At 44.9% G+C, this 12773-nt stretch overlaps 1 protein-coding gene across 1 annotated transcript in view; it reads right to left on the reverse strand.

Moving 5' to 3' along the window:
* CPS1 (carbamoyl-phosphate synthase 1) overlaps window positions 1-12773 on the reverse strand; it is a gene marked incomplete at both ends in the record, with an annotated part of 91654 nt that overhangs the window by 45048 nt on the left and 33833 nt on the right. The window contains 5 exons of the mRNA XM_083865821.1: window positions 4039-4157; window positions 8277-8453; window positions 10660-10858; window positions 11902-12112; window positions 12487-12631. Coding sequence (XP_083721947.1) covers window positions 4039-4157; window positions 8277-8453; window positions 10660-10858; window positions 11902-12112; window positions 12487-12631 — 851 coding nt within the window. The remainder of the gene's footprint in view (window positions 1-4038; window positions 4158-8276; window positions 8454-10659; window positions 10859-11901; window positions 12113-12486; window positions 12632-12773) is intronic.

A 12773-nucleotide genomic window follows, 5' to 3' on the forward strand; every position in this document is an offset into this window, starting at 1 on the left:
AAGTATGCCTTAAATGTTACTTCTAAGCCTGGGTTTCAGCTGTCCTTTGGGGATGCTTGGTATCACTGGACCCTGCTCAGGACTGGGTCTATAGCCCTGGGCTAAAAGGGACACCTCACTGCTTGCTGCCTCAGAGAGCTGGACACGCTCTGCCCAAACTTCCACCTCCTTCATGAGCTCTCTGTGTGATGAAAAGCCAGCAGAGTCTCTCCAGGCCCTTCTTCCCATTTTTATTCACGGGGCTGGCAAGGCCAAATCTAGGGAAATAATTCCCAGATAATAGCACATCCTATTGCACTGCCACTGCTTCATACACCATCACCTATTCATGGACTGACAGCATGGGATGGTGCTTGCTCTTCCCACTTGAGTGTGTACAAGTGGTTTTGTTTGTTTATGTGCATGTGAGTGGTGGGGAAGGTTGAAACTAAAATTACACTCCAGGTATAGAGGTAATTGTTCAGACAACAACAAACCCCTCTCAAATGTAAGTTTCCAAAATAAAAAATATGTGAGGTCACAGGAGAAACAGCAGAGGCACATGTTTGACATGTCTGTGATATTACTTGTTATTCTCACAAGTACACTCAAAATGGCTTTCTTTTCCCAGTTCAACTCAGGCCATTTGCTTTCCTGCAGCCACATCAGATCTCTGAAACAACTTCTCCATCCTAGTGGGCCCAGAGGCAGAGTCAAACGGAGCCACTACTGCAGCATGACAAAGCTATTCAGTCCCACCCAGCACCAAGTCCAATCTTTAGAAAAATGTTCAGTGGGACAAAGGGTGCTCTTCCCAGTCCCTACTGAGTCTGTAAATGGCTGTCCTGCCTCTACACCACAGAGAATGCACAAACGTTTATAAGTCAGAATGCTTTTTCCCCAGCACTGCATTATTCCACACAGCCTTTCACACGTGTAAACAGATCCTTTGCACATATCAGTGCTCACCTCTGAATTGCTACACACTGTGAGGATGCAAGGCAGTATGTGGTGTGGGAGAGCTGCTTCCTGAACTGCTCTCAAAAGCCTCCACCTGCCCTGATCCCCCTTCCCCATCTGTCTGTCACACCCACTTGTTCCAGCTCTTCATTTCCTCTCTACAACAGCTCTGCAGGGCCCAAATCAAGACTTTTGTTACTCCAACTGCATCCAAAACCTCATTGCAAAGAACCCCCAAACTGACACAGAGACAAAAAGGAAGGGGTGGATCCATCCCAACAGCCTGTAACAGCAACAATGCCCAGGAACAGGGCAACTAAATCTGGTTCTGGAAACTGTACTCTAACAAAAGAAAGATTTAAAGCACTGATGGCATCACCTCTCATTCTTTTCAATTGGAAGTTACCCTGTAGCACAGGTAGAACTCATGCCAGGCATGCTGGGGACTGGAAACAGCTGGCTGCAGGAAGAGCACATGTGTGCCAAGTCTCATCTGCATCACTCAATTAGCTTTCCCTTGGCTCTGGCAGAGATACATTTCCTGATGTGGCTCACTGGACCAACCTCTTAGTTCAAGTCCCAAGTGTTTTTCCCTGGCTCTTTGCCTTTGTGCCTTCAATGTAATGCAGCTGGACAGTCCATCCCCTCTCTCCAGTGCTGGCTGGAAGATAAGACAGATTTCTTTCAGAAGTGTGAGCAATTATAGTGGAGTGAAAACCTGCACCGAGAGTGGAGTGAAAATCTGTACTGGTAAGTGAACGAGGGAAACATAATTTGCATGTTCAGCTTTAGGGTGATCTAACTGTGGCCTTCCAATACCTGAAGGGAGAAAACAAGAAAGATGGAAAGAGACTGTTTTAAAGAGCATGGAGTGACAGTGATGCCAAATTGATTTTTGCCTTTTCTTCTTTTATATATTTTCTATATTCTTTACACATATATTTGTAGCTCTGTAGCCTAGCATAGTATTTGTAGGTGCCATTTTACCTACCCCATTGGAGAGAAAGACAAAATAAATTCCCCAGGGCTCCAAGCTGTGGATCCACTGTCAGCTTCTCTGCAAAACCACAGTTGAAACCAGCTCTGAGACACCTCTTCATAAACAAAGTTTAGTTCCCATCTAAAAGAGAGGGAATTCAAAGAGGGTTGAAGCAGGGGGGAATAATCTCACTACTTATGTCTCTAATTGGGAGATCTTGCCAGATATGCCAATTTGCTAAATATATAAAAATTGTGGGTTTATGCCCAATTTTTATACACAACAATATGCCACTGTGTATAACAACATTTATATTGTGTATAAATATGTGTATGCTGTGTGTGCATCTTTGGTGTTTTCCACCTGGTGAATTGTGTACCTAAAGATCCTTATTAAGTTATCCTGTTTTTATCGCCCTAACCATGTGTGGCTCATGATTTTGAGACCAGCAAAAAGGCATCAACAGGATGAGGGGGAACAGGTTCACACTGATAGAGAGAAGATTTAGATTAGCTGGTAAGAAAAAATTCTTCCCTGTGAGGATGGGCAGGCCCTGGCATAGGGTGCCCAGAGAAGCTGTGGCTGCCCCTGGATCCCTGGAATTGTCCAAGACCAGGACAGGGCTTGGAGCAACCTGGGATAGTGGAAGGTGTCCCTGCCCTTGGCAGGGGGTTAGAACTAGATAATCTTTAAGGTCCCTTCCAACCCAAACCATTCTGTGATTCTCTCTGTGATACCACCCACAATCTGATCTGAATTGCAAGAATCCACTTCCAAGGGACCCAGCATTGCTTGTGTCTGATAAAAAGGCAAGGCTGGATACTGTGTGAAGGCTCTCTGTGGCAGGCTGCCTGTCCAGCCTGCTGCCTGGGCACCACAAGGTTGAAAAACTGTGTAGGGTGGCACCAGCTACTGATCACTGGCTGTATAATCATTTGACACCCCATTGCAGACAAAGGGAAAGCAACCTCAGGAATAGAGGGTTCAGGAAGATGAGCCTCTGTGGAGTGATGCTGGATTTACACCAGCTGAGAATGCAGCCAGCCTCTGGGGCCTCATTCCAGAGCATGCCACTCCAACAGTGACAAGCTCAAACGAATCTGGACATGTTGGCTTTTTTCCCTCAGGAGCTGCACATACATGTTTAAGAGGACAGATACAAATGCAACGTGACACAGATGTTAGAGGACAAAAACTCCTGCAGCCAAACAACAGCTTTCTGCAAACAATCAAGCTACTCCTTCTCTACCACATCTCTCCCCGCATTTATTTTTGTTCGGCTCCAGACCCTGGTTGTTCCGGGTGCAAGGGGGAGCGAGAGCTGCTCGATGAAGAGCAGGCAGCTGGTAAAAGGCAGAGATGACGCAGGGGAAGCGAGGAGGGCTCGGGGCTCGCTGCCTCCGCTGCGCTCCCAGTGCCACCGTGTGGTGACACCTGTGGGGACCACAGGCAGAGGAGCCAACAACACCCGGCCAATAACTCAGCAAGGAGGCTCTCCCAGCCTCGTAAAACATGAAGGGAAAGCTCAGCTCAGCAAAAGTCTGTACTGAAATACAGCCCATTCCTTTAATTTACTGCTATCTTTCCTGTTGGCTTTTATATGGTCATTTTTCTTGAAGGAAGAAGATTTATATTTAAATATGTCTGGAACCATAGATGTTTGAAAGTGTGGTACAAAAGCAATACTCAGACATACTGCATGATCACAGCAAAGCAGAAAAGCTTAAAAATCAATAGTCCAGGCTGGAAATAAAATGTAGTGTATATGACCCTCAGGTGCAGTAAGTCAGGACAAGTCCAGTGCTGAGTTTGAAAGGTAACTCTGTCCTAGGTACACCAGTTACTCATCATAGGCCATCCACATTCCCAGTCTTACTCTCAGAGATAGTAAGGATTTTCCAAAATAAACCATAATTTCCACAATCCAAGGAGTTATTTTACCAGAAAGGGTGTGCTCAAAAATTTCTGCTGACCGAGAAAATGAACTGGGTTTTAAGACAACACTGTTTATTTCAAGCACTTGGATAAACTTCTCAGCATTGACTGCATCTGTGCTTATGATAAGTTTCTGAGCAGGATTCCCAGAAGGATTGCTGTGTCCTAGGACAAGCTTTTTTTACCTGTTCACTTCCTTTAGGATCTTCTCCATGCCCACAATGCTGCGCATCTTGTACAGGAACCACTTGTCAATGGCTGTGAGTTTGTGAATGACATCCACAGGGACTTCACTGTCCAAGGCCTGCCAAAAACAGGACAGCACCAAACAGCCCCTTTAACACAAATACATCTTATCTTATCAGATACCTGCACCAATACAGATCCAGTCTGCAAACAGGTAGCAGCAAGAATATATCATAATATATATCTATATATCTATTCTATATTCTATCATAAAGGAAAAAGTTTTGTAGATTAAGCTGTACAAATCAAATGTTCATCTACCTCCTGACCCTGTCTCCTGTAGCAACAGAAACTATGCTCCAGAGTGCAGGGAGGCACCAGCCACTTCTCTCTGTGCTCTGGCTCCAAAAGCTGGCTTCTGTTTCAGTGAGAGAAGTAATTTGCTTTCCTCAGACCAGCAGCCAGACAAGCTGATGGGAACCACATTCAGGCTGCAGTGACCAGTCCTCCATCTGCACCTCTTACCACTCAAGTTGCCTAAATCTCAGGCCCACTGCCAATCTCTGAGCTGTAAATGTAAAAATGGATTCTCAGCTGTGAAGGAATGTTTTCCTTTGGAGCATAAATCTTGATATACCCTTGAAATACAGGGCTGAATGAAAGCATGTGGCCTTGCATTACCTCTAGCTTCTCTCATTCTACCTCAAGATAATGTCAAGACCATTCAAATTTCCCTTCTTTCTTGCTGAGGTTATTGATGGGGTTTTTTAAAATCAATTCTTTATAGCCATGGGATAAAAAGAAACCCCACAGAGGTATTATTCATAAGACAATGGGTTACAAAACATCATAATACTTAAAAAACCCCAGCACCTCAGAGAGCCCTCAATATGATGTATTTTCTATCAATGCAATTTCTTGGGTCTCATCAGTGGTATACAGTTACAACTCTCCTGACAAAGCAACTCTAATCAACCATAATGATAATGCCAGCACGGTATCTTTGCTGAGCTAAAGTAATCAGGCTCATTAATTTCTTACCATGCTTAATTGTTTTCATGCAGGGCAGCATCCTTGGAGCAAAGCCAGAGCAATGCCATTGAAGAAAATTCCAGAATTAATCCAGGAATGAGTTTAGTCCACTGCACCCCAGCATTATTACCCCGAGTTTTCAGGGTAATAATGAAACTTTTGCACAATGTTGGTATCATCACCATGGGCTTCAGCAATGGGGAGATCTGCCAGCTCAAAGAAATGAGTCACTTCAGGGAGGCATCACTCACATGGACAAGGGATGGCCAGCAGCTCTCAGCAAAATACTGACACCACCTTCTGCCTTTTCTAAAGGATCCCCAGGCAGCTTGCCTGTATCTCCCTCTTGCAATTATCCTCTTGTTCTGAGAGGTCACAACTGCTCACTGGAATATCCAGTGTGCTCATAAGCAGTGGCGAAAATCCCACATTAGTGGGATGTGAGCAGGTCATTTTTTCTGTCCATCTATTTTCACCAAACATATGCAGGCTTTCACATCTTCAGGATCTCCAGTTCTCAGTCAATGGTCCCTGAGCCACACATACACACACACAGGTAGCACGACCACATACTCTTAAGCTGGTTAGGACATTTTATTTCAAAATTCTAGGGATCTTCAAAGGAAACTGAAAAAAATTTATCCCTTCCACTCAGTCATCAGAGGAGGGGCAGAGAAAATCAATCATCTTCATCCCTGATGCATAAATTTGGAGAGTGGGACAGAAAAGAATGAGTTTGCAGACACTTCTTGCTCCCTATCACCACACTCCAGGGGCACATCAGGCTTCCAGGCAATCGTGTAGAATTTGTTCAGGGAGGCCCTGAATTCCGATGGCTTTCCTCTCTTTAAACCTACATGAAGGAATACAGCCAAAACACACCATGGAAGCAGGAGGAGACAGACACAGCAGGACAGGGTGACTTTAGAGCCCTGCTCAATTTCAAGAGCATCCCATCCATTAAGGACTGGTCCATACTGGGCAGCCAAGGGGTTTACAGGACTGCCTTCACACCAAGAGCCACGGAGCAAGCCTGGCCTCCAAGCCAAGCAATGGAGGACAGCTCAGCTGCCTTGTTTTCTCTAGAGCCAGCACCCTTGTTCCTTCAGTTCCAACCTGGCTCCTCACCAAAGAAAGTATTTAGCTGCCTCTGGACAGCAGCAGAAGTGCAAACTACACATGTGCAGTGTGGACAGCAAGGAGGCCAGGGCCCTGCTGTGAAACAGAGCGTGCATTGACTCCACAGCCTAAGCCTTCTGAGGCCACTTGTACACAAGTTAAGAGGAGCAGAAAACACCTGACACAACCTGAGCATCCCTGCTCATCAGGCTGTTCCATCCTTGCAGCACTCCCACTCTAGCCAAGGAACAAGTCTCATCTATGTCAGCCTCTCTCCTGTGCCCTCTTTTACATGACAACAGGGAGCCCCGTTACAACAACAACAGCTCTGAATGGCAGCTGAACTCCCTTTCCTTGCACCTGAACAGTTGCTGTTGTCACCATCCAACAGGCAAAGGAGAGAGAAAAAGTAAAAAGCTTTGGAGGGCTGACTGGTGGCATTGGACGGGGGAGAAGTCATATAACATATAGCAAAGGTCCATCCTGTTTCAGACTGAGCTGATGGCTAATGGGGACTTACTGTTGGCTTTTGCATGTCAACAAGCTGGGAAGGGATTTCCATGCAGACAGCCCCAGCTGCCAGAAGCATCTCTAACCTATCCTGTTTGCTTCAATTATTAATGGGGATGAATTAGTGTACTGTGTTGGGCAGAGGCAACTCCTTATAGGGAGGGACTAGGAATTTGTTCTTGCTTTTTCCAACAGATCCCAGTGAAAATACCAGCAGCTGGGAGCACCCAGTGCTCAGTGGGACCCAAACTCACCTTCATCTCCCCAGATGCCCTGTGTTAACATGGGTCTAATTTTAATCTTTCATAAAATCTCTCTGAACCACTCAGAGACTCAAGAAGTAAGGTTTTTCTCACAATCACAAGAAAAAGGCTTTAATGAAAACCAAACACAGCTGCCGAAGGATGAAGACATGCACTTCCCCAGCTTGAAAAGCAAGAGAGAACAGCTGGACAAGCCACACATTTATAAAACACTTTGTGATTTTTCTTCAGGCCATTTATAAGAGGAACAGCTATGTGAAAACCTTTTAACTAACACAGCACAGGCTCAGCTCCTCACTCATGTGGAGGTGTAATGAGATGTACCTACACGCGAGCACAAAGAGCTTCAATACTCCACCACACAAAGTCGGGGGCACAAAAAAGAGTAATTGGGCATTCCCTGCCAGGAAGGTTTGCAATCTTAAAACAATCAAGTCAACAGCTAAGCAGGAGCTGTAAAAGACAGCTGTGCCCCCTGCTCATAGAGGGTATGGACAGATGGACATTACCTGCAGCAAAACCAAAGTGTGGAATTGCACCTGCCTTCTAAAGTAACTAACCTCACATTTACCACATGGTATACACAGGCAAACACTGAGAAGAGGAAGGAAGAAATAAATTCACACCCTAGTCCCCTTACAATAACACTCCCTGTTACACAGATGCCTTCAAGGCTGAAGTGATTTGACCAGTGTGACTGGAGAGGGGTCAAAGAATGCTACAGGAAGCTAAGCTGGTTTTGAGGAACAGGGGATTTCTTGCCTGTGAAATTTAACATAGACTTAGGTAGTTCTTTTAGTTTCAAGCCCATAGTAATGCAACCATTGCAAAATAGACAGTGCTCTCACACACTGCAGCTTGCCATTCTTTATCATCCTTTGTTTCAGTTCTCAAAAGGATCTTCATTTATTCCTTTGTAGTCTGTAAAACTGACCAGTTTTGACTGGCACTTACACTAGTGTAAATCAGGGCTAAACACTAGCCAATGTTTAGCAGGCAAATATAATCTCATAGGAGAGGAAAGTAATCGAGTGTCCACCAACACTCAGCTACAAACTCAAGTAACAGGACACCAGAATGCACCTGATGCTGAATGCAATGAGCACAGGCTGAGATTGTACCACCAAAAGGCCAGTTCACCTGAGTGGAAGCTGCAGAAAGCATAAGCAAGAATCCTACTCAAAGCACTCCCAGTGAGCTTGACAGAGGAAAGCAAGGGAATGAAGAATACTCAGCCTTTGTCACCTCAGCTGCCGCAACCCAGCAGCTCAAATTCAAGGGACGTAGTTCAAGGTCTTTCTATCTTTTGTTACCTTGGCTATTGCATATATCCGAGTGCTGGATGGCTCAGAGAGCTCCTTCTGCAGATCTACAGTGGCTGGCCAGGCTTTATTCATAGGCAGGTGTGAAACAAAGCCATCTACAGAGGGGTGGCACATCCTCAGGGCCTTCTGGAAGCTTTCTTCAAACGTGCGGCCGATGGCCATGACCTGTAAGGGAGAGCACACCCATGTGAGCCACACTGAGCCCTGGCAACAGAGAGGGGAGAGGTACAGCCACAAACACAAGCACTCAGAGACATGGAGCCTTTGCACTCCTCTCTAAGACAGTCCTGCTGGCTGTAAGGTGGAGCTGACTGAGCCTTGGGAGCCCCACTCCTAGATCTGACTCTGCTCATGGTATCAGTGGGGAGTTCTGGACGAGTGACTGCTTTTGGTTTCCATCTCCCTGTCTGTAGCACACAGGGGGATGCTGCTCTCCTCTGTAAACTATTTTAAGGGAAGTGCTCTGGTGGAGGGAAACATTATGCAGCAGCATGGGTATAGTAATAAAAAAGAATATTTCTGTTTAACAGCCTGTTAGAGATAGAAACTCACAGTGTGAATTTTAAGGTTCAGGAGAAATCTGCTTCTCTTCCTTTAAATTACAGTTAACAGTAACTCTCCCCTGTGAGGGTTCTCTCAAATTATTACTCCTCCTTGGTGTAGCAGCACTGGGGTTTCCCTCCTTCAGTCTTGACACCATATCTAATAAGAAAACAAGCCTTTCTGTCTAGAAACCTGTGAGGTAACAGAGCCCTTTCTCAAACTTTTACATTTTTATTTTCCAGAGCAGTGAGACCTTAACAGCATAAAAATCTTCTCAAACACAATGCTGAAAAATGTCAAAAGAAAAAATAACATTGCTTTCTTTTTTCTCACAGCTCCAGGCCCACTGCCCAGCACAACAGAGCTCAGAAAAAGGCAGGCCAGGCCAGACTGTTCAATTAATAAAAATGCAGTAGGTGCTGCGATCTGGCTTCGCGTTCAGGCCTGGGGAGATGACTGTGCCATACTAATAGAGACACAGTGGCAAGAAACTCTTTGCTTCAAAGACTCTGCCTCCTACCCACAAGTCCTGCAGATTAACCTTCTTCCTCAGTACCCCCACCAGCTGCAAACTGCATCCCCTGGGCTTCTCCATCCCTGCTTCAGCTCACTCATCCCTTGGGCTTCTCCATCCCTGCTTCAGCTCACTCATCCCTTGGGCTTCTCCATCCCTGCTTCAGCTCACTCATCCCTTGGGCTTCTCCATCCCTGCTTCAGCTCACTCATCCCTTGGGCTTCTCCATCCCTGCTTCAGCTCACCTGCACTGTTAGAGCACTGACTCTCCCTGTATCTCTGTCCTGCCTTTACCCAGCACCCTGCCTGGAGAAGGACACAGCTTCAGGCACTTCTGTGAACACTGGAAGGACTCAACGTCTCCTTCTGCAAATGTGGATGGCCAGGAAGTTCCACAGCTGATGGTGCAACTGTATTTAGGAACTCCAGTTCTACAGAACACTCCCAAAACCCCTAAGAGAGGGTTAATATCAGGAAGCAGCATCTCACTGAAAACAAAAAAAACACTACCATTAAAAGCCAAAGCTGCCAATGGAAGATCAAATTCTAATTAATCTTTCCAGTTCTGATGAAGGCTTCTTGTTCAATGACAACAATTATATTAGGAACGTCTTGCATATCAAAATAATTTAATAAAATTGCTATTTGAAAAGGCAACTGAAAAAATGCACAAATAATTATTTTGCTTTGGTAGCTGATATGTAATTAACTAATTAATTGGGTAATTTACCAATTTTGCTTCATTTCCCCCTTCTTAAAACATTGTCTGAAAATACTGTTATTGTCCAGATGTCTTAAAATCTGATGTAAGAGACTTAATCATTAAAAGAAGTCAAAAATTCAGAGCAAGATGAAAATTTGTGTTTGGATTTCAAGAGAAGAAATAGGCTGAAATCTCTCATATGGTTTTAACACAGAGGACAAATAACTTGGGAAAACTGAAAGCTGTGGCTCATGGGCACCACTGAAAATCTTAACACACTACTAGTGGTGAAATTATACTGTAATTAACCACCACTGCAGAATCTCAAACTAAAAAATAGCTCTGAGAGCCCTGGAGTGAGTATTGAGAATGAAGTCAATCCCAGGTCTACAGTGATCTCTCCCTTTAGGAGCCAAACCATTTATGAATCCACACTGTGATGATATCCAACATCACACAGTCCTAATTCATTTCCACTAATTATAGTACTAGGTAAAAGTCATTTGAGCTTAATATATATCCTAAAATTCATTAGGTCCTTGAAGATAGACATTCTGAGGGTTTCCAAGTAAGAGAGAAGGTGGCATGGAAGGTGAGAGTCTTGCACCCACCTCTCCCACACTCTTCATGGAGCTCCCAATGCAGTTGGAGGTGTGCTGGAAACGGTCCAGGTCCCAGCGGGGGATCTTGGTCACAACGTAATCCAGGCTGGGCTCAAAGCAAGCAGAGGTTTTCCCTGTCACCACATTCTTGATTTCTGGCAAGGGAATCCCCAGGGCAATTTTGGCAGCAATGAATGCTAGTGGATACCTGTCATAGAAGAGAAGTAGAGAAGAGTAGAGTGGAAAGAACTTTGCGTTTGCAAATCCCAGGAGTGGATCCAATGAAACAGAAGTGAGGTGATCCTCCCTCCTCAACACAATGGAAGGCTCCTGTGCTCAAGCACAGCAGCCTCCTACCTCAACACATTGCAGAGCTACCTCCCTAGATCTGGACTCGCTTTTTCATCCACCATACCACCCCTTTCAGTAGCTGTCACATCCACAGTGAGCCCACTATAACGGATATGTTTAGCTGCAAGTCTGTCATCCATAAAGAAAACAATCAAACACACACTGTCCAACAACATGGCTTATCTCCAGCCTGCTATGGCTCTTAAATAACTATAAGAGTTGTTGAGAACTGCAAATTAGAGATTAATTTGTGCCTCTCAACAGCATCTGCAAAGTGCAATTAAGAAGCCAATTTTTAAACAGCCTGCTTTGACCATCCTTATCTTGATTAGTTTATGATTAGCCAACAAAACAAAGGCAGCTAGCAATGCCATTTGCATCAATCTGACAGACAGCTCATTAATAACTGTGCCCTCTGGGTCCCAGAGATGATTTGCAGCCAACATATGGATACAGTGGATGTGCTTTGTGAGGATTAGGCTCCCACCCACGTGCCTCCTGGGAGCTTTTCCATTTGTAATAACAGCATCAGCAGGCTGGAATGACCTGGAGGGCTCACTAACCCCAGCCTCCATCTCCCAGCAGGACCAACTCTCCAAGGGTCAAACCTAACAGATGCTGACAAGAGCTGTTCTTAGAAGCTTCCCATGCAGAAATCTGTACCTTACTGACCTGACTGCTCCAGAAATCTCTCTTACAGCCAACTTCAATCTTCCTTCATGAAAATGTGGGCTACAACTCCATGTTTTACTACATGGAAGGCAGATGCTAGAACTCTTTTTCCTTATAGCTGTCACCTACTTATTTAAATAATGCACTGATTCAAATTCCTTCTCCTCAATTTTTTGTTTATTCATTTGTTTGTCCTGTAACACTTTAATTTTTTTTAAATAATCTTACCCTGTGGCCTTGGAGGCCAAAGCTGAACTCCTGGAGAGTCTGGCATTAACTTCAATGATGTAGTACTCCAGGGAGGTTGGATGCAGAGCAAACTGGATATTACATTCTCCCACAATGCCCAAATGTCGGACAACTTTGATGGCACGATCCCTCAGCATCTGAAACTCCTCATTACTGAGTGTCTGGCTTGGAGCCACTACAACAGAATCTCCTGTTTGTCAAGAGGTAGCAGAGAAGGGAAATGAGAAGCAGCTCAGCAGCAGTAAATTGTGGCCACACAAGTCACTGTGCTAACCCACTACTAGTGATATTAGCAGAGATTACAACTTGTGCGTGCACAGCTGATGAAAAGCACAGATAGTCACAGATAGTCAGAAGCCCAAAGCTGGAGACAGGCTAAGGAATCTTATGGAAAACACAACCACAGGTGTAGGTCTAGTCTGTTTCATGCCCTATCTGGCTGTATTCAGGACCTGGACTGTATTTTTCTAGCCCACTTCATCCATCACAAAGCTATGTCAATAACATCAGGCAGAAGGGCACTGCACAAAAAAAGTCACTGAACCACCCTGTGCCCCAGCCTACCTGTGTGGACTCCCATGGCATCAATGTTTTCCATGTTGCAGACAGCAATACAGTTATCAGCAGCATCTCTCACCACTTCATACTCTATCTCCTTCCAGCCAACAACTGACTTTTCCACCAGAATTTGGTTAGTCATTGCAAATGCCTGGGAATAGGTTAGGGAAAATAAACACCAAAAACCCCCACAACAACCCCACAAAAACACTCACCAAACCCCTTATTGCACATTTAAGACTTCTGTGACTTATCTTCAGACACCCCAGACCAAATGAAAGATGAAAATAAGT

Source organism: Zosterops lateralis (genome assembly GCF_965231275.1).
Source record: "Zosterops lateralis genome assembly, chromosome: 7".
Taxonomy (NCBI): Eukaryota; Metazoa; Chordata; class Aves; order Passeriformes; family Zosteropidae; genus Zosterops; species Zosterops lateralis.